This window comes from Strix aluco, chromosome 11 (genome assembly GCF_031877795.1).
Source record: "Strix aluco isolate bStrAlu1 chromosome 11, bStrAlu1.hap1, whole genome shotgun sequence".
In the NCBI taxonomy this organism is placed as follows: Eukaryota; Metazoa; Chordata; class Aves; order Strigiformes; family Strigidae; genus Strix; species Strix aluco.
This window is the reverse complement of record NC_133941.1, coordinates 14026300-14046446: the sequence shown is the minus strand read 5'-3', so window position 1 is coordinate 14046446 and position 20147 is coordinate 14026300. Positions and strand designations below refer to the sequence as shown.

Below are 20147 nucleotides of genomic sequence, written 5' to 3'. Positions count from 1 at the left end.
AGCAGGACACGACCAGGAGGCGTCAGTGCTTAACGGAGCCTGCCGAGGGCCCGTCCCCGGGGGGTCCATCCTGGAGGTCCATCCTGTGGGATCTGTCCCGGGGGTCTATCCCGTGGGATCCATCCCGTGGGCCCATCCCGGAGGGGGTCCATCCCGGAGGTGCATCCCGGAGGTCCATCCCGTGGGATTCGTCCCGGGGGTCCACCCCGGGGTCCTCCCCGGGGTCCGGCCGCCCCCCCTCGGGCCTGCGCACGGCTCCGCCGTCGCTGACCCGTCGGCGCTGCGCGAGCCGCTGGTGCCCCCTGCCGCGCGGCACCGGGCGGCGGCGGGGCGGGGCCACGCGCGGGGCGGCCGGCGGCGCCGCCAGGGGGCGGTAGGGCGCGGGGCCCGCGGGGGCGGGGCGCCGCCGTGACGCGAGGGGGGCGTGGCCGGGCCGGGGGCGGGGCGGGCCGGGCCGAGCCGGGCCGCGGCGGTCGGAGGTGCCGGTGCCGCCGCCGCCATGTACCGGGCCCTGTACAGCTTCCGCTCGGCCGAGCCCAACTCGCTGCCCTTCGCCGCCGGCGAGACGTTCCTGCTGCTGGAGCGCAGCAACCAGCACTGGTGGCTCGTCACCCGCGCCGGCTCCGGCGAGACGGGCTACGCGCCGGCCTCCTACCTCCAGCGGCTGCAGGTGGGCCGGGCCGGCCGGGCCGCGGGGCCTAGGCCCGGCAGGACGCGGGCTGCCGGCGTGGGGGTAGCTGTGCCGGCCGTCCTGTGCACCGGCGGGGCTGGGGGTCCCGGGGCTGGGCGGGGGCGGGTGGTGGGGGAGCAGCTGGGTGGTGTGGAGCACCCCAGGGCACTGTCTTGGCTGCTCACGGCCCCTCTCTGGCGCCTCTGCGAGCCGCTGGCCGTGGCTGGGAGAAGCGGGCGTGTGGCTGTGGACGCGGTTACCCGCTGCGGTGGAGTTCAGCGCACAGGAGCCTTCGGGGATATCGTGTACCAGCCGGGGATGAGAACCGGGAGTTTGAAGTGGGGCAGGAGACATCTTCTGTGGGTGTCATCTTTGGAGAATGAGGTCTAGGGAGCACCAGCTTCGCAGGTCAGGGACGAAATGAAAGCTCAGCACATTCATCTGGAGGAGTTGGACGAGGTATGGGTTCCCTGGGCACAGACTCGCAGGCAGAGGGGCTAAAGGGCTGGCTTCATTCCTGATGAACTGGGAGAGGAAGACAGAAAAATGCCTATTGATGCCCTGGGGAGTTGGTGAGGAGGATCCTTCTTCCCAGAAGCCGTACATGATTACTAGATAACCCCGGAATCCCCCAACTAGCAGCCCCAGTTGGTGTAAGTAAGCAGTGCTTGTGTGGCCATCTCTGTGCTAGCTGTTCAGCCGCGGGGGTTTCTATTTGTGTGGCACCCCAGCGCTGAGAGGGCAGTGAGGGGGTGATCGTCCACCTTCCTCCAACACGCTGTGACACCGATCGCAGACCCATACTGTTCTGGGGGCTGGGAGATCCGTGGCAGCTGGGTCCACCCCGGGGATACGTCCCGGGGGTCCATGCGGTGGGCCCAGCCCGGGGATCTATTACAGCCAAGCCGGTGATACTGGTAATTACAGAAAGTCCGAGCGGGCTGCTGCAGCCCTAACTGGGGTCAGAGGAGAGAGGGCACCTCCAGCAGCTGCAGGTGTGAGCCCAGTGCCCGTGCCGGTGTCACAGGGAGGAGGGGGTTGCTTGTGGCTCTACATTGCAGGGGTCTATTTAGTGGAGGCTTCTGATGGCCAACATGGCTTCTGAAACTAAAATAGGCCTTTCATATAAGGCTAATTCATGGGGCTTTTATACTTTGGGCCTCAGGGGATAGCTGTGGGAACCGCATGCTGAAAACTCTGCATCAATGAATGGGTAACTGCACACAAACGCATGTGAATGGTACAAGTGGGCCTTCTAATGTCTGGCTGAAAATGGTGACAACCCCCTTTATTTCAGTGTGCTGCTGACACTCCTTCAGATGCCATTGAATTTCTGATTAGCAGTAATTCAGCCTGTAAGTAAGTGTGGGTGTGCGTTTTGCAGAACACTTCAGCGAGACGAGCGTGTATGTGTGTTAGGGCAACGCCAGGTCTCTCTGCCAGCTGTCTGGATCAGGAGCCATCCTGCCTGCCAGGCTAGGGCTCATCTGCAGCCTGACAGAATGGCCTGTCAGGAGGGGACATCTTGTGATCAATAAGCCCTTAAGCTATTTACAGGAGCTATTTAGCTACAGAGCAAAGACCTTATTAAACTACTAGATTTTAAAACCCCGCGGTGGCATTGCTTCAGGCTGCTGCTCATGAGTTTCCTCTCTGCAGTCCTCTGCTTCATTTGTTTGTGTGGCATGATGTCTTCTCGCTGCCGGGGATGCGGGAGCCTTCTCTCAGGTTGCCTTCTGGAGCAGTCTTCCTGCATCTCTCCGCCTTGTTCGTATCAGTTTCAAAATCTTACAGGAAAAGCATTTCTCTGCTGACTTTACATTCATTTCTCAGGTTATATTTTGCTACACCCTTAAGATAGCTTACAGCCTACCAGGCTGACTCCTGACAGTCTGTTGGTAATGCACGAATGTTTAAGCAGCATTGCTGGTGGCTTTGTGAGCACTCTCCTCTAGTTCAGATGCAGCTTTCCAAGTGCCCTTAGACCTGGTAGCAGGAAACAGAAGAGCCTTCCCTGCATCCGCTCATCTTTTTTTGGCCATTAAGTTTCCAGCACCAGAACTTGCCTGATGATGCATGAGGCAGCAGGATCTAATTTGCTGCTCTGCAGTTGCTGTAATGCTCTGTGTCCGTGACTTACTTTCTGCTGTTGCGTCCTGCTCTCTCTGAAGAGCTGATCTGAAGTCAGAACACCCTTGTATTCATGGAAGAAGGCATCTGCTTGCTGAAAGCTTGCTTGCTTGAGACTGTTTGCTGAATGTCCAGGATGAGAATGCAAACAGTTTGTCACCCAGTTTTGATTTAATAAGGGCACTGAGACTAATTAGTGACAGTGATTTGGGAGGCAATTAGTGCTTCCTCAATCACAGCAGAGAAAAAACACAGCTAATGATTAGTGTTAGTGTGCTTAGCAGGGAGAGAGGGTGGCCAACAGGAGTCACCATTGTAAAAGTAAGCCTTCGGCTTTGTTAGCAGTGCAGTCAGGTTCCAGGTGAGCAATACGTTGTACAACAGTCACAGTCAACAGCAGCAAATCTCCTGAAAGCCCCTCGCAGCAGGCTGCTGAGAGGATGCTCACGGGAGAGGCTTGGACTGCTGTTGCTGCTGCCGTCGCTCTTAGGAGCATTAGATTTCTTCTGAGCTTCTCTCAATTTTCAGGTTTTTTTGCTCAGCTTTCACAGATACGGGAAATTCATGCCTTGGCTTCTCTAGAGGAAAAAATAATTCCCATTTATTATTTAAAGCTTATTCTTGGCTGATGTCATCTTGTTGCAAATGCGGCAGAATTTTGTACGGAAATCCTTGTGGCTCAGTGTTGCTATTAAAAGATGGTTAGTTGTAGGGGGAAAAAAACCCCAACAAACCCCTCTTAGAAACATATAATACCCCTAAGAAACAAGTTAGGGTTAAGCCAGGGCACCAGAAGGTGCAGATGATGTGCAGTTAATTTAGGTCAATTAGAAGTGCCCAACTTCAGCTGATATTCCTGATGATTTTACTCTTCTGTACTTCCCTTTTAGCTCTGTTGTGGGTTATTAAGAGTAATTTCAAGTTGAGTGCCATTCTGGGGATAGATACTGAAGCCACCAAGCAACGAGAGGGAAGGATTGGGCTGTGTGCTTCTCAATGGAGCCAGGTTGCAAACCACAAGCAGAGCGAGCTGCTTGCTGAAACGCTGACCTCGCACGCGGCTGGACCCCGGCTCTGCACGCCCATGGCAGAGATCTTGAGCAGCGATGCTGGCAGGCACGGTGGTAGCAAGCAAAGCCGTAACAAGCTCAGGGGCTGACAGGTGCTGCTGCTGCTGAGAAAAGTGAAAACGTGTACCTAGTGCTGTGCTGGTCGGTAACAGCACGTAGGATAATTGCCTCCAGCTACTGATGGAGGAAGAGACAAATGCTAATATCTAATGCCAGGCAAATACTGCTGCAGCAAAGCTGTCAGCATGAGTGCCATGGCTTCTGATTGAATGGAAAGGTGCCCATCAGCATGAGGTTGGTCTTTTGTCTCCAGCTGTGTGCTGATGCTTAAGTGATGTATGAGTGGCAGAAAAATGTGGAGGTTCAGTTGGAGCTTAGGGTGTCTTCTGAAGTCAGACAGTCACTCCAGAAGGCAGGCCTTTCAAAGCTTTATGTGAAGCTGTACAAGATTCAATTTATAAAGCTTCCTTAGGAGCAGGAGGTTCACTAGGCGTCAGGAAGGGACAAATGCCAAGTCTAGCAAATAATAAGGGTCCTTCCTTTTGGTTAAATAGTCTGTATGTTGCTATCATTATCATGGGGTATGTAATTTTGTAACAGGAATCTGGAATTATTCCAGCTTTGGATGAAGGTTTCGGGCTGTACTGCAGCAGCAAAAGTGAGTGGCTGTCCTGGAGGATGCCAGACTACAGGTGACACTTGGCCTCCCCCAGGAAAGCTGATCTGCTCTGCTCCCAGTGGGGCAGGGAGCAGGGCAGGGGCTGGCCTTGGTGGTTTGTTCCTGGCTGTGGCACCCATGTACAGAAGCAGCAGTCTGCTTCAGCTCTCGTCTTCACCAGGCACCACGACTGGTCTTGCCTTGTCTCTTGACTGCGCTGACCCAGACTGTATTCCCGGTCAATGGAAGTGTTAATACTACATGCTGAGGAGGGGAATGGCAACCGTAAAATGCTGAATTGGTAAATGTTGGGTTGCAAAAATAAATGCTAAGTTGCAGGGGAGTGTTTCCTGGTGAAATGGGAATGGTTTAGCATTCTGGCTGCTACGAATCAGCTGCTCAGCTGTATTAAGCTCTTAGGAAATAGCTTTGAAATGACTATTAACAGCCTTTTCAAAATTACTTGGAATTTATTTGGAATAACTGAAAAATGTTTGCAGTGTGGGTTTAGATTCTCTGCTCAGCTGAAGCCTTCTCCAGTTGGTCACACTTTCATGTTGTACCTCTGGAGGAGTGAGAAGGGGGCTGTCTGGGTGTGAAGGTGTATGCTGATGGCCAAGAAACTTTGAACTGTCTGGTGAGAAAATGGACTCAGTCGAGAGCATAACAAGCATTTTGAGGATGCCTTGGATTGCTATTTGCCATATCTTTTTCTACAAGAATAAACAGGCATGTGATAAAAATAAGAGACTGCTTTGTGCAGCCTAGCAACAACTTAAAATTCTCTTTCAGCATGAGCAAGTGCACAGTGGCAGGGTACAGGTAGTTCTGGTCGGGCAGGCACAGGAATGGCATTTCACCTCCCAGGCTGCAAAGAGAAAAGGGGTTTCTGTAAAGGAGTGAAATTTGAGAGTTCTCTGTTTGCAGGAAACCCCTTTGTCCTGGTCGGTGTTGTAGCATTGACACGGATTTGGGGTTGGGGCGCATCGTGCAGAGTGAGGTAGCGTAGGAGCTGCCTTTCCTTCCAGACCAGGGTGTGCCAGGGCTCAAACCGTGGGTCTGACAGCTCACGGCTGCAACTTGAGCCTGATCCCACATCCTACGCTCAGCCCCGCGGTCCAGCCTTCCCCTGCACTGTCTCTGCTCTTGTCAGCCCCACTCTCAATTCAGTTCACTGGCTTTCTAGAAAGCTCTTTGTTTCTAATCTGGTTGCTCTTCTGCCAGGATAGCAAGTACGTTGGTTTGGTGGGGCAGCACACGCCAAGGACCACTGGGGAAGCAGCGAGCTGGGGTAGGTCAGGTACTGCCAAACCTTTCATGCTAGCGTGGAGATGATGATGGTTGTGGAGCACTGAGTTGGTTGTACGGTGTCAATCAAATGATCAGATGTTCTGATAGCAAATCTGCAGTCACTGGAAACTGAGCTTTGGCAATTGTGCTTTGCTGTAAGAGCTTCTGCCTCCATCTACGCAAAATCCAGCTTTAAACTCGGTGCTCCTGACCCCTGGCAGATTTCCTCTCGTTGCTACTGAACAGAAGGTGATGATTGTGCAGACTGTTGTACAGACCATCTCCTGCGCTGGAGCCTGCATCGTTATTTGTCATCTGCTGCAGATTTGACGGAGCTTTCAATGGGCATGTGAGCTTAATTGCAATATTTGCACAGATCCTGAATAAGCGCTTAGGCTAAAAATAAAGTTTTATTTTGGAGAATAAGCAGCTGGTAGTGCTTTGCCGCTGATGCTGCATTTCTTGACACATGCAAGAAACTGAAAGAGTGAAGCATTTTTCTCTGGGCTGTCACAGTAACAGAGATGCTATCATGTCAGAGCTGCTAATGCTTTGAGATGTTTTATTCTTGAGACTAAATTACACAGGCAGGGGAATTATAACCATTTCTAATTACTGTAGATAAAGACTTGAAACTTTAGCCAGAAGTTCTGCAATCTTTCACAGTTCAGAATTATTAAAGTAGAAGCACAGTAATGATCTTTAGCCTCTCTTTTTGCTTGGCTGTGAAGACTCATTCTTCTCACTTTTACTCTGATTAAAAATGATTAGGCTTTTTGATATCAGATACAATTTGCCTTTGTGACCTGGATGCCCATGTATGAGCAGTGTTGGCAGTCTGGGCTTATTGCTCCTGCAGCTGCGTAATGGCTGAGCGTGGGTGGAGTGACACTGGTGGATGTGTGGATGGTCCTGGTGGGTTTACTTTGGGCTGGAATCATTAAGGCTGTTTCAGGGTTGAACAACATGAAGGCTGTCTTGGTCAAAGTGAGGGAGATGTCTGAGAGCCCGTGTCCGCTCCTGAGCGATGTGGCTGGGGCTCTGTTCACCTTGGAGGAAGGGCAAGGGGAGGGGGCAGACTGGAAAGAAGAAATGTGCCATTTTCTTCTAGGCCTTTGGAGAGGCACTTGCCTAGAGCTGATAGACACAGTCTGGTTTCCAGCCTCCTCGTGGGGTTGCAGTGTCTGCCAGGTCATTTGCACCCCCACTTTCTAGTGCTGCTCTTGCTGTGAGCATTTCACTGTGTTGCACAAGTGATCACCTTCTGTTATCTTGCAATTTTACTGATCAAATCTGTGATTTTTTGGGCTGCCTGCTGTATGGATTTTGAATGTTTTTCATCAGGAGAATATGGCTAGACTTCCTTCCCTGGTTTACATCTGGAAGATGATCAACTTCTCCTTGCAAAGGGAAGAACTGCCGGTTTTGAACTAGGAGCATCTGTTCAAAATAGCTGGCGAGGTGCTGATGCTGGAGGACAGCAAACACAGACACCCTTCTTCTTGCCCCATTTGCAGGAGAAGGTCATTAGTAATGACTGAATTGTTTCTATTTATTGAGCAAGGTGCTTCTATGATTAACATACGGGAATCTGGATTCTGTTCAAATCTGCTACCAGCTCACTATGGGACTCTCTGTAAGTGACTTTCTTCTCCAGACCTTGCTCCCCAGCCTGTGAGTGAGGATACAGGCAAGAGGCCCCACAGGAGGGTTGTGGCTCAGCTGAATTTCTCATTAATGTTGAAATTTAGTTGTTTCAGACTTAAGCTGATCAACACTGTTTTCAGCCTGTGGGAAAGTAAGATGTTGATGACTGCCCAGCAGCATAGGTATGTCTCTCTAAAATAACAGTGCTAACATAAGTCAAGCTGTTGGATGTGCTACACAACAGGTCTACTGAAAGTTGTCCCACCTTCAGCCATCGTTGTCTTCTGAAGCTTCAGAAGATCAATCTTATGCTGTCCTCACCTTGAGCAGGACATCAACAACTCAGCCTCGGCTGCTTTTTCTGAGCCGAAGGGGATTGGCAGATGTCTTTGAACACAAAGTTTGAACATCTCTGGGCTTGCCGAGCTGCAGCTGCTCTGTGCTTGTGTTTGTGCACCTTTTCACATGCTGATACTCTTGTGTTTCCTTCCAGGATTTCCAGCATCCCATCAGGTGAAGTCTTAGTAAAGAAAAAAAAACAAAAAACAAAAAACCAAAAAAACCCCAAAACAACAAAACAGAGGAGAGATGTGTATTGAAACCAATAAACAGGAAAGTTCATGGAAATTGATTTTTTTTTTTTTGTGATTGTTGCTCTGTGTGAAGTACAGAGCGAGCAAGACACTGAAGAGCAGGGAGGAGTTCATGTTGCTTGTCCTTGGAGAAGAATCTGCTGGTGTTAGTGGTGATGGAAAACAATGTGAAGAGTCGTCCTCCTTGCAGGAGAAGAGTAACCTCTGTGCTCGGAGCAGCCTGTACACTAGGAAAGACTTTGACAAAAGCAGACTACATCATGGTAACTGGCTGACCTAAGAAGATCTCTTGCAAGGTCTGGGGCATATTAATGCCTGTGGGAAAGGGCAAATCCCATGGTTTAGAATGGGTATTTACATCTGTCAGTGGCTGAAACATGGAAAACAGCTGAACCTGTCTGTTGAGGTCATTGTTAGGAGAGCTCTGATTCTGGAACAGAAGCAGTCTCCTCTTTTTCTTCCCTTACTTGTATAGCTCAGATGTACATAAAAACAAAAAGAATTTTTAAGAGTATCCCAGCTTCACTCCCTCACGAGGGATTTGAATTTTGTCATTCCCAGACAGGATTAGGTATTCAGCATATGAGCTGTCAGTCTGGGTTCTGGAAAAAGGATAAATTCCAGAAGGGGTTTATAAGGAGGGAAGTACAAGCAGCCTTAGTGTGCAGCTATAGCATTAGATAGTCCGCAGGAAGATTAGACTTCACAGATGCTGACATCCTATGTGGCCAGTGCTGTAACGAAAATGTTACAAGCCACAGGTTCTAACAGAGCTCTGTGTGTTGAGAGTTTTAAATGAAAATGCATGTGCATTGCATTTCTTCCAGAGAGAAAACCTTAAATTAAGGTTTTCTTCTTGGCCATGACAGTAACAGTTGGCTCAGTTTATTTCACTAAAGAGGCACATTTGTATGCGGGCTTGCAAGGGCCATGAGAGCTGGAAGCATTTGCTGCTGGACTGGGAGATCAGCCCCGGTTCACAGGCTCTTGCAGACATGCCCTGGTTTTTCACATCTGATCTCTTTCTAATGGCGTGCCTCCTGGTGCTTTGCCAAGGAGGATGGGGCAGAGCTGCCTGTGCCACTCGCTACCTGCACCGGACGGTGGTCGGTGACGGGTAGATGTGGTGGGGGCTGCTGCAGTGCCACTGGGGAGAGATGCTGGTCCCGCTGGGCTGGTGATACGCTGCTGCTCAGGCTTGGTGTTGCTGCCTTTGCTGAGGCTGTGCGTGCAGACTGCTGTGCTAACAGGTGCTAACTTCTGACGGGGAAGGAGGTCCCATCTCCGCTCACCAGGCTAGCTCTGGAAATGACAAAGCTGTGTCACGAGGTCCAGGAGAAATAATTGAGCTCGATGCTGGGGCTGCTCCCGAGTGCTCCTGCTAATGGGGTGTAAGAAGCAGTTTGGTCCCTGTGCTGTCACAGAGAGAAATGAACACTGGCACTATTGGAGGACCTCAGTTCATGCTTTTTCTGTGAGCTGGCATGTGGAACTGCAAAATGCTTGTTGTATTTGGAGGAAGAATTCTCTTTTGAAATGACAGTCTGCTTAGGTCCACTGGAAATTCTTTCTGTGGACCCGGACTGCCCTCATTGCCTCTGGTCTTGAGTTGCAGCAGGAATTGTGGTGGGTCCTAGCTGTGTTTCTGGAGGAGCATCCCTTTGCTTCCCCAGCCAGTGGCTTGGGAATAAAGTTTTGACCTTTACAGGAGGGATTTGTCAAGGCTAATTTGTTTTGATTTTTATCACATGGCAAAAGCTTTGATTTTAAAAAGGGGTTTTGAAGCTTGTCATGTGAGAAGTGGAACAGAGGACACGATTCATGACTGCAGCTGTTTCTCTCTGTTCCCTTTCACCCCCTATTGCTTTCTTGCTGTGGGGATGTTGAGCACTATTCTGGGCAAAGATCCATTGATGCTAACAGAAATAAGAGTTGTCCCAAAGACAAGACCCACCACCTTGCAGTAGGAGAGGAGGGCTAGCTTCATTTCAGCTCTTCTGTGTTCACGCCCTGCGATGCAGAGCTCACTTGGCAGAGCTGTTTGCTTCCCTTGTAATGGAACAAAGCACTAATACTTGTTCCCTTTTAGCATAAGGCTTAAGCAAGAAGGGGAAGTAAATTTTGGCAGTGTGGGCTTTTCAGAATGAGGCTGGAAGTTCATGGGTTTGTTTTTTCTGGTTATTTGTTTGCTTGTTGAAATTGTTTAGAAGCAGTTGTCACTCCCTTCCTCCTTGGAAGCTGCTTACTTCTTGATTACTGAGTTGTGAAGCCCATGTCCTTCCTCCTGTCTGTCTGGTACAGCTAAAGGGGCACCATCACCCAGCTGTGAGCGTAGTGAGCCCATTCTTCCGACTCAGACTGCCTTTCATGCTAGTGAGATGTGCTTTTGGATAGGTGCCTACCTTTGCTGTCATGCCGAAGGGGTCCCATCTACACTGCTTTGTCCCTCTTTCCTGCTCAGGCTGTGGTGGTGTGCACAAAAGCGGTCTCTGAGATGTTGATTTTTGTGCCTGTGATCTGGAAATGCCACCATAGGCTGCTATTTTAGTTTGTTCAGCTGCTCAAGAGTTTTAATTTAAAAAAAAAAAAAAAGCTGTCGGACTAAGCACACTAGATAATTCCAGGCTGTGGGTCGTTTCTTGCTAAATCACTGGTTCCAAGTTAAGATTAGATCTCTTCTAAGTAACAGCTATTAATTATTTCTTGTTCTTTTCTAGCACAAGTAGGGACAGTGCCTTGTAGTATGGAAACCTGAGGGCAGGCCTCAGTTCCAAACCTTCTATTATACTGAATAAAAACAAAGGGATGAGGGAGAAGATGAGGCAAGAGCTGCAAAAATAGACACTCACCATGAGGAGGAGGGGATCACGTGGAAGCCTGGATAATGTCTTAGTGAAAAGGTCTTGAATGCCTGTCCATGGGGTTTGTGCCTGGGGTGATACCTCCACAGCTGCTAATGTGGATGGGGTGTCATCTCCCACTTTCCTGCTGCCTGCTCCAGCTCCACTGCCCTCGAGCTTGCTGACTGGGAGGCTGGGCTCAGCCGCTGAGTTGCATCCTCCTTCTCTGGAGGTGGGAAGAAAGCCTTGATGGACCACTCAGGCGACTTTTACCTGCTCACACGTGGAAGTTGAAAATGGTGGTGGACAGGTTTTCAGGGTGAAGCGGTCTCTGTCAGTCGAGTTCAGTCGTGTCTGTGCTGTGATGGTTGTACAGAGAACCGTGACAGCTCCTGTAAAAACTACATAGCTGCCTAAAGAAATCAAGCTGAAGCTCCTCACCAAGCAGACAAATGCAAACCTCTGTGGCCTCTCAGTCTGATGTGGTGACAATTTGGGTAAACTCAGTGAATTCTGTGATTTTCCAGGCTGCTTGAAGATACCCTTTTTCCCTCTCCTCCTGAGGAAAGGATGTGTGTTTGCAGGGGGATGGAGGGGTTACCATGGTTTGAACATCAAGTGTGCTATGCCCAGGTCATAAATTGCACCCAAGGGGCGCACCAGGTCGGGTCTGTGGTCCCTTTCCCTCTGTGCCCGGGCTTGGCTGTCCCTGAGGAATATTTTGGGAGAAGCTCAAATATCAGGGAAATTCATGTTTTTCAGCATGTAAAAAGAATATTTGTGTGAAAAGCCAGTACCTCAAGTAAGAATGATGATCATAAAAATTCATTACCTACTTAATGCAGAAGCTTAGGGATTTCCTTGAGCCTGGCCAAATCAAAGTGTTTATAGCTGAAGTCTTTTTCCATTTGACATAAAAAAATGCTCTTGAAGTGCTGAGTTTTAAGTAATGAAGTTTTTGTCCTCCCCAGAATCACCTTTATTGACTTAAACTGAAAAATGCGTCCCCTTTAATTTGTTTTTCAAATTGATTTCACATGTCTGTCTTCCATTAGCTTGATGAGAAGAGATAGCAGCAGCATTGAAATAATGGTGCAGTTATTATCAAGGAGCCTGTACAGTATAATTGTTTACATCAGGGATGGAAAGAAACCCCTCCAGCATCCAGTTTTGGAAAGCATCATCTTGTCTGTGGTCTGGGGCTCCTTTAGAAGCATTGTCCAGTGATATGGGCTGGCATGTGAGACTTTTACATCCATGAATGCATATGAGCTGGCTGTACTCTTGAGCTCTCCTTCAGAAGCTTAAGATCTCAAAATGGTACTGAGCTCTGGTCACTTTAAAAGCTTTTAAACTCTACTGATGTACTATTAATTGCTTAACCAAAAAGTTCTCCCAACAAAACTGCTATTGGCAATGTTTGGTCTCATGAGGCTTCTCAGATGTGGAGAACCACCCAAACCTCTCCTAGCTCAGCTGTAGGGAGTTACAAGCAGCGAAGAGTGATCAGTCTCGACCTGGAGGAATTTAGAAGGGGGGAAAAATGGGGCAAGAAAGACAGCATGCACATGGGTTGTGCAACCCACACAGCTTGAGAGTTAGTGTAGCCCCTTGCTTGCTGTCAGGCGGCTTCCACCTCCTCTGCTCTGTGGTGGCCTCGTGCACTGGAGGGGTCCTGCTCCAGGCCTCCTCTGTGGAAGGGCCACCAGCTGGGTTGGGTGGAGGTGAGCTGAGTCCTGGCTGTCTCCTTTCCTGCAGGATTTGTCCCACTGGAGTTGGGCTGGGAAGATTTCCTGAAACACAGCAATTCATTCTTGCTGATGTCGCTGAGCGAGGTGGATGCTGACATGGGTATGTGTGGCATGTGAAGAGGTGGATGAAAGAAATCGATACTGTGATAAGGCATGTGAGCTGGTTGAAAGTTTTGCACGTGAGAAGTGAACAGTCCAACAAATGCAGGTTTTCTGTTCACTGCCTCAGGAAGTGAGGAAAACAGGATTATGGCTGTTCTGCTGCCTGTAGCACAATGTCCTAAGAGAACATTCCCCTCCTGTTCCCATTTCTTCATGTTTTCTGGGGAGCCTGTGCTACTCTAAGCTGTGGAAGGAGATGGGATTATAACTTGCAGCTAGAGCAGTGGGCTATTTTTTCCCTGCGGATAGTGTGGGACACTAATGAATTGCTTTTCTTCCGTGACTCAAGTCTTACTTCCTTATAGGTGAAATGTCACCAAATCCAGTTGAACCCTTTAATCTTTTTTCAAGGTAGAAAAGCCCACTAAACAAACCCCAGAATTTGTTCTTGAACTGAATCTGGAGATAACAGCAAGTTAGCCTCATTCCTCTGATAAACATAGCTAAACTTGCAATTTTCAAGGTACTTTTGTAGGTCAATGGAAACTGTCAGTCTGTCTCAGTTTTGCAGCACAGAAAAACTGTGTGCTGTCCACTCCCACTGTCTGCTGGTGAAAAAGTAACTCGGGGGGCTGCAGGGTCTTTAGGACACAGTTTTCTGGGGTATTTTTGGCTTATGATCATGCATGTAACAGTTGTAGTTGTGTGACACTGCAATAGATATCAGTGGTGTCTTCGTTTATGAGTGTGGCATGAGTTAGGATTAACTTTATCATTGTCCCAATAAAGCTTGATTACATTGACTTGTTGGATTTGGTGTCTGGGTGCTGATTGCTCCAGCAGAAACATCTGCTTTACCAGGAATAAATGTGCTTGCAGGAGCAACTCTGAGCTAACAGGCACCTTGGCATGCTTGGGTATTTTGTCTATGGCCAATTAGCATGATCTACCTCTTGACAGCGCAGCCCATGTGGAGTATTTCAGCCACTCTGATACCCCCTCCCTTGCTGCCCTGCACCTGCACCCTCAACAGTCTTTAAATGGCTTTGCTATAATTAGCTGGCACACCTAACTTCATGTAATTTTTGTGTATAGCACTATTAAGCCAAAAGCATGAAAAGCATCCCCTGTTTGATAGCGCTACTCTGCACATATCACTACCAGAATCCATGGTAGGGGAGTGAGGGAGATGCCTGTTTTCTTTCAGGAGGTGTTCCCTCTTGTCTTAGCTTTACAATGGCCCACCTCAAAGCAAATGAGCATTTGAAGGTTATCTTTTACTGGGAGCCCAGCTGTCATACTTGTTCAAATCCCTTAATGAGTATTTTGTACCCAGGTTAAAGTTACATGAAGGCTGCTGGCAGCCGGAGGGAGGCTGCAGGGAGTGGACATGCTGTTATACTTGGGTAGAAGAGTTGTTTGGGATTCCCATGTTGGGAAGTACCTGCCCAGCACAGGGGAGCTATTTCCTCCACACCAGTGGGAGCTGGTCTGTACAGCCTGAAAACACTGGGGAGGAGGTGGATGGGTATCCCGGGGTTTCCTTTTACTGGTATTTCAAGTACCTGTGCCTGTGACCCAGGGGGGTCTGTGAATCCAAGAGAAATTGCTGGTGTCATCCATATTATGGGAACATTATATAGAAACAAGGTTTCTTTGGGCACCTACTTTGGAGAAGCTTTGTAGGTGTGCTTGCTCTCTTGGGTTCCTGGCCTGAAACACCGTTAGCAGTAGTCCTCAAGGATCTTGGTCTGCCTGATGTGCTTGGGAGTTGTGTGAAGGGGTGATGGTAAAAGGACTGTTTGTAAGTGATCCCTCCTCCACCTTGGAACAAGCTTTGCTCGATGGGAATGTGGAGCTGGTCTCTTTGAGCAGAGGGACAGTGTAAACCCAGGCTTTCTGGTTGCTGTTACTCTGCAGTTGCTTGGAGCAATTCTACTCCTGGTAACAAATACAAAAAAAAAAAAAAACCAAACAAAACTGAGTATGGTGGTTTAGGGATCATTTTATTATGGAGTAGGTCACAGATACAATCTGATCACATCACTGTGAAAAGCTGCGCTTCGGGTAGGATGCACAAGTAACTTGAAGAAGAGGAATGCTTATTACAGTGGGAAGTGCTGAGTTTTCTTTATGAGTTAATGTGGTTTCTGATCCTGCCCTGCTAGCTTTCTTTTTGTTTTGGGGTGTGCAGGGGCAGCTGCATCCCTTTATGGCAGAAGATGCAGTGTTTGTTCCGCACAGAGTCCAGGACACAGGAAAATCATTTTCTAGCCAGATTGTTAACTGATCTGCAGCAAGCAAGCTGCCTTTGATCCTTCTGACTGGAATCATCTTTGCTTGGGGATAACTTTCCAAGGCCTCCCTCAGGTTTGCTCATGGTAATACAAGGCAGGTTATCATCTTTGGAGTGACAGCTTTGCAGGAAGGAGCATCGGCTGCGCCGGGCCTGGCAGCTCTGATCCAGGTGCTCCTAAAAAGATCCTGGGGACTCGTGTCTGGTTTACAATTTTGTGCAATTTACATCTGTCCAGGAATAAAAATAGCTGATGACTTTCCTGTGTTTGCTCCATGAGGATGGAAGCTCGTTTCCCTCATTAGTAGCTTTAATAAAGTATATATGACTGTTCATACAGCGGATACCAGAAAGTGGCATTTCTTCTCTGCATGGCAGACTTGAATTGTTCATGCCCAAACCCACAGGTTCTGTGCCTCTTCGGATGGTGACCTGTCTACCCTCCTTATTCCTTCTCCTTTGTGCTGGCATTCCTGGGTTGTATGCCTGTGACTGCTGCCAGGTCTGCTTTCCCATGTTCACTGGGGCTGAGGCGGGAGGTTGATTTTCTTTTCCAGTCTCCCGTTTTCTGTTAAGTCAGTAAGAGACGCTTTACAGTTTGTCCATCGTTTTGCATTTGGGCAACATGGTAATTATGCCCAGAGAACATCATAGCTGCAGGTTGCCACCTTTTGTCTCTTGCTAGAAGGTTGGTCGTGGGAGAGGGAGGATTTTGGAAGAAAAGCTGATAAATCATAAATTCCCTTGCAAGATGAATCATGAGTTATTACCTCTTTCCCAAACAGGTAACTGCATGCTGTTAAATCAGTGCCAGTCTGTGGCATGCAGAAGGAAAGTTCCTTTTGGTTTACACATACATACGTGCTATTCTCTTGCATGTGTCTTTGTGCATCGGCTGAATTGCTGACTTGAATTTTTTCCTGCTTGACCCCTGGAGACTTTACTTACTCGATCCTCACGTGCTGGAAATGTACTCCAGGTCGGAGGTGAATGGAAAGGAAGAGAGTTCTCCTGAATGTGTCAGAAATGAGAATTTCTTGGTCCTGCCTCTCATATAACTGTCACCTTTCCAGAATTTTGCTGTAATCTCTGCTATGGAAATAGATTTTGGGGGAGAACTGAACCTTCCTCCTTGAATGCCAGAAGAGAAGCCAGAACTTGCACAGTTTCCCAGACTCATTTGGGCTCTGTCCTTGCCCCTTGTCCTGGCAACGCTTGGCAAACCTGATTAACTGTAAAGAGTGTTTCTGCGGCTGGGTCTTCAGCCCCCATCCACATTTTTGCCAATTCAGTCAAAAAAAGATGGGCTGAGACTAGCACCTTGTAGTCTGCTAGCCGGTTAGAAATTAGTTCTGGTTTTGATCACACTTAATATAGGGGCTTTCTTATGTGCCTGTGCTTGTTGCATGCAAGTGATCTTGGAGCTGTACTGAATCTCAGTGAGCAAAGGGCAACTGTAGCAGTTTTTTGGGCTACCAAACTGAAGACTCTGCAGAGACTGACACAGCCCCTTCTGTTGGGCTTTTTTGGCAACTTTTAATACTAATATGTCAAAACCGCTAGAATAACTGCTAGCACTTCGCTGCAGCATCTTTCCTTCAGCCTTTAGATATCCTGCTTCATAATCCTGAGCTTTCATCAAAGTAGAGGCTATCTGCAGTTTTATTTTCCATTGTAATATATATTATGTGTGTATAATTTATATATACATACATGTAAGTAGAAACATATGTTTCCCCTGCACAGATGCAGTGTTGATGATGTCTGATACTGACTTGGCTTGACAATTGTGTGCCAAAAGGATGCTAAATAGGTAATCCTAAAGAGAGGGGCAGCTCTGTTGTCTGGGACAGGCTGAGCCAGAGAAGTGTTCCCTGAAGCATGGAGAGCAGTAAGAATTCAGGCAGCAGAGAATGGCAAGATATGTAAGTATGTGTTGACTATTTTAAAAACTTCTGTCTCTGCTTTTATCCTCTTAGAGTGTTTTGACTTAAGAGACGTGTTCTGGTTACTGGAGGGTGCAGAATTACGAGGGGAAGGAATCGGTGGCCGATTCTGATCATCGTGGCCAGTAAACAGGGTCTGAGCATGGCTGGAGAGACCCAGGATGAAGCATTTCCACCTTGGGAAGTACACGTGTGCAGTGGTGGGTTGCATGCGTTTCGTTGTTCCTCAGTGTGTCTCTGTCCCCTTCTTTCTGACTCCGAAGCTGCCTGCTCCAGGGAGGGAAATTGGTTGCAGTTTGGTTGCTGTGCATCCCTCTGCTGCCTTCAGGGTTTTGTTTGTTCCAAATGCCGCTCGTACATCTCTTTTGCCAGGAACTCTGGCTCTTGCTTTAGCATGATTTGCACAACTTAAGCCCTTTCCTCGGCTATCCTTTCTCTTCATTTCTCATTTGTGCAAGCTGTCTGCTCGAGCGGCTGCTGTCAGCACACAGTGGAAAAACACCAATCTGTTAGAAACCCACTATAGCATATCAGCAGGAATTCCAGATCTGTTTCTGGGCTGCCTCTTTGTCAGAAGAGCTCAGCCATGTCTTTGTTCACTCGCTAGCAAGTCAGAGATGCTGCAGGTTTGTTTGGAGCTTTTCTCATCTTATTTGCTCAATAACCAGGACAGTTGCCCATTGTTTCACTTGTGTTTTTATCATGCGTTTTTAAGTGCCACAAGGCACAATATCTTCATGCTGGCAAGAACAAGTTAATGCATATCTCTTAGCCAACAGCCTGGGGACTAAAAATTTCTCTTTGGGGCTGCAAAAAGGGGAGGAGAAATGAGCTGAATTGTCCACAGCAACGCTAAAATCAAAACTCAGACCATTTGTTTGAGCTGTGTGGTTCAGAAGGGGGAACTCAGATCCGGTACATCACTCTGCCACGGACAAAGGCTAGTTGATTTTTGTAAATTGCTGCCGCAATAATTTAAATGTGGAAGGAATACAGGGTGCAGACACTCTGGTGGTGACTGGGGATGAAGGGCATGTGACCTAAGAGGTGGCTTCGGTTTGAGTAACAAAGAACCAGCCTGTGCCCGTGTACACCAGCGGGATAAATATCCTAATTTCAGCAGTGGTCTGTGTCAGTGCAGCTGCATGAAAACTGAGCTGTCACTGGAGACAAAACTTTGTCTGTCTTTTGTTGTCATGTTGTGAGAGCCGAAGCAATGACATGAGGGTGAAAATCAGCAGCCCTGCCTGATCACCCCTATGGCTGCAAAAGCAGCGGCAGGAATGAGGGCACTGATTTCTGCACATGCAGAAGAGCAAATGCCTTTGATCACTAAAAACTGGGGAGGCAGGAAGAAAAGAATGTCATGTTTTCTTGGATCAGCCCCCTGCGGAGGCAAAGAAAAGCCTGCCATACGTTAATGGGCCACTTTCATAAATGTGGGAGTCTCGCACACGCAGGGTGGCTCAGCCTGTCTGTGCTGATGCAGCTGTCAGCCTGTTTGTCTAGAAAATGCTTTTCTGAAAGGTATGATTATTCTAGACTGTTGAGCAAGTTCTTCTGTGTGAGTGCATTTAAACAACGCCGTCGGTATGTGTGGAAGGACTCAAAACAAAGAGGGAGGGGGGCGACATTTTCCATAGCCCCAGGAGGGCAGGAGAGGAGGTCATGCTGCCTGCGCAGCAAGGACACCAACAGTATTTTTTTGAAACGCTTGGGTCTCTCATCAGCCCGTACGTGGGGAAGCAGAGGTGTGCAACATGTCCTGTGCGCATGTGCTCTCTTTGGGGCAGTGCAGATGAAAGCAATGTGAGCTGTGGGGGTGAATGCATTCCTGTGCATGGCTGTACCTCATACTGGCTGTGCTCAGGCACCCACAAGACATCCTGGAAGGAAGGATACTTCTTAAGCCTGGGCTTGGCCCTGGGAGAGGCATCCTTCCCTGCTTTCCTTGGGGTGGGGGGATGTACAGAGCACCCTAGGGCAGTGCTGAGGTGTGGCTCTATCCCTCGTCAGGTGGGGAGCCCCCTCCAGCAGATGGGGGCAGGAGGAAATTGGCAGTGGGCTCTGGGGAAACCCTTTGTTTGTTCATGTTATTAGCAAGCAGAGAGGAAGTAATGATTTATTGATGCTTCTGTGATTCTCCTACACTGGGCTATGAAGGAAGAAATTCTGTTTCCTGGCTGATGTTCATGTCTCTAATTGAGCTGTAACTTGTTCCTGCAGGGCAGCTCGCCTGCAGGGTGCTGACAGTGCCCCCGGTTCTCTGATACGGCTCCCCATCAGCCAGTCTAGCTCGTGATCGTCAAGGGTCACTGCTCTGCTCTTCCCCCGCCTCTTGGTGTAGCCAGGCTGGTCGTGACAGGCTGTTTATAGAGCCCAGTGTTTCTCTGCTGCAGTGTTTTATTTGATTAAACCTGAAAAATCTGACAGAGGAGGTGGTGGCCACTCCTTTCTGGGGTGAGATGCCATGTGAATGTGGATTGATACCTCAGCAAAATACCCCTTTATTTTCACGGTATGTTGGGCAGAAGGTGGTGCCCTATTGATGCGTCTTGGCCGCAGGCCACCCCACGCTGACCAAGGAGACCCCCGTAAGGTTGGGCATGCATGGCCAGTACCTTCACCACCGTCATTGCCCTATCCCTGCCGCGCTCTCTGCGTTTTGGGAGACACTGGCATGGCCGTGCCACTGGTGAGCTGGTAACTGGTGAAGGATATAGTTAACAGCTAGTGTGCTGCAGTGGTTGCTCGGGGCTCTTCAGCCCCCACCCATGCAGTTACCAACACAGCTTCAGTAAATCCAGCTGAATTCCTGGGTTTTACTTGGTATGTCTCCTCTGACAGCACGCTGTACAGTGATGCCCTTCTCATGCGCTCCCCTGCTTCTGTGTGAGCCTTAGCTTAGCCTGCTATGAGCAGGGTTTCATCTCGGTATCCTGGAGCGTGGGAAGGGGCAGGGGCAGGATCGTTGCGCAGGGCCCTGCAGGGGCAAGAGCAGACTTTCGAGCACCCATCTCTCCTGCCTGAGCTCAAAGGCTCGGCTCTATTACCTTGGTGGCAGTTTGTGACCCCTCTCTTTTGCAGGCTGTGGAGCTGTGTGTGGCCAGGATCGCCCCTGAGTGTGTGAGAAGGTGCAGGCATGCGCTGCCTG

General features: G+C 48.9%; 1 protein-coding gene across 4 annotated transcripts in view; it reads left to right on the top strand.

Moving 5' to 3' along the window:
• The first annotated feature begins 449 nt into the window (after positions 1-449).
• The window catches only part of NCKIPSD (NCK interacting protein with SH3 domain), a 54688-nt gene continuing 34990 nt past the window's right edge, over positions 450-20147 (top strand). For 3 of the 4 annotated variants that reach the window (XM_074836135.1, XM_074836137.1, XM_074836138.1), the window contains exon 1: positions 450-670. In XM_074836135.1, the coding sequence (XP_074692236.1) occupies positions 500-670 (171 nt within the window). In that variant the 5' untranslated portion in view covers positions 450-499. Of the gene's footprint in view, positions 671-17050; positions 17194-20147 lie in introns of those variants that run through there. The other variant, XM_074836136.1, reaches the window with a different exon arrangement.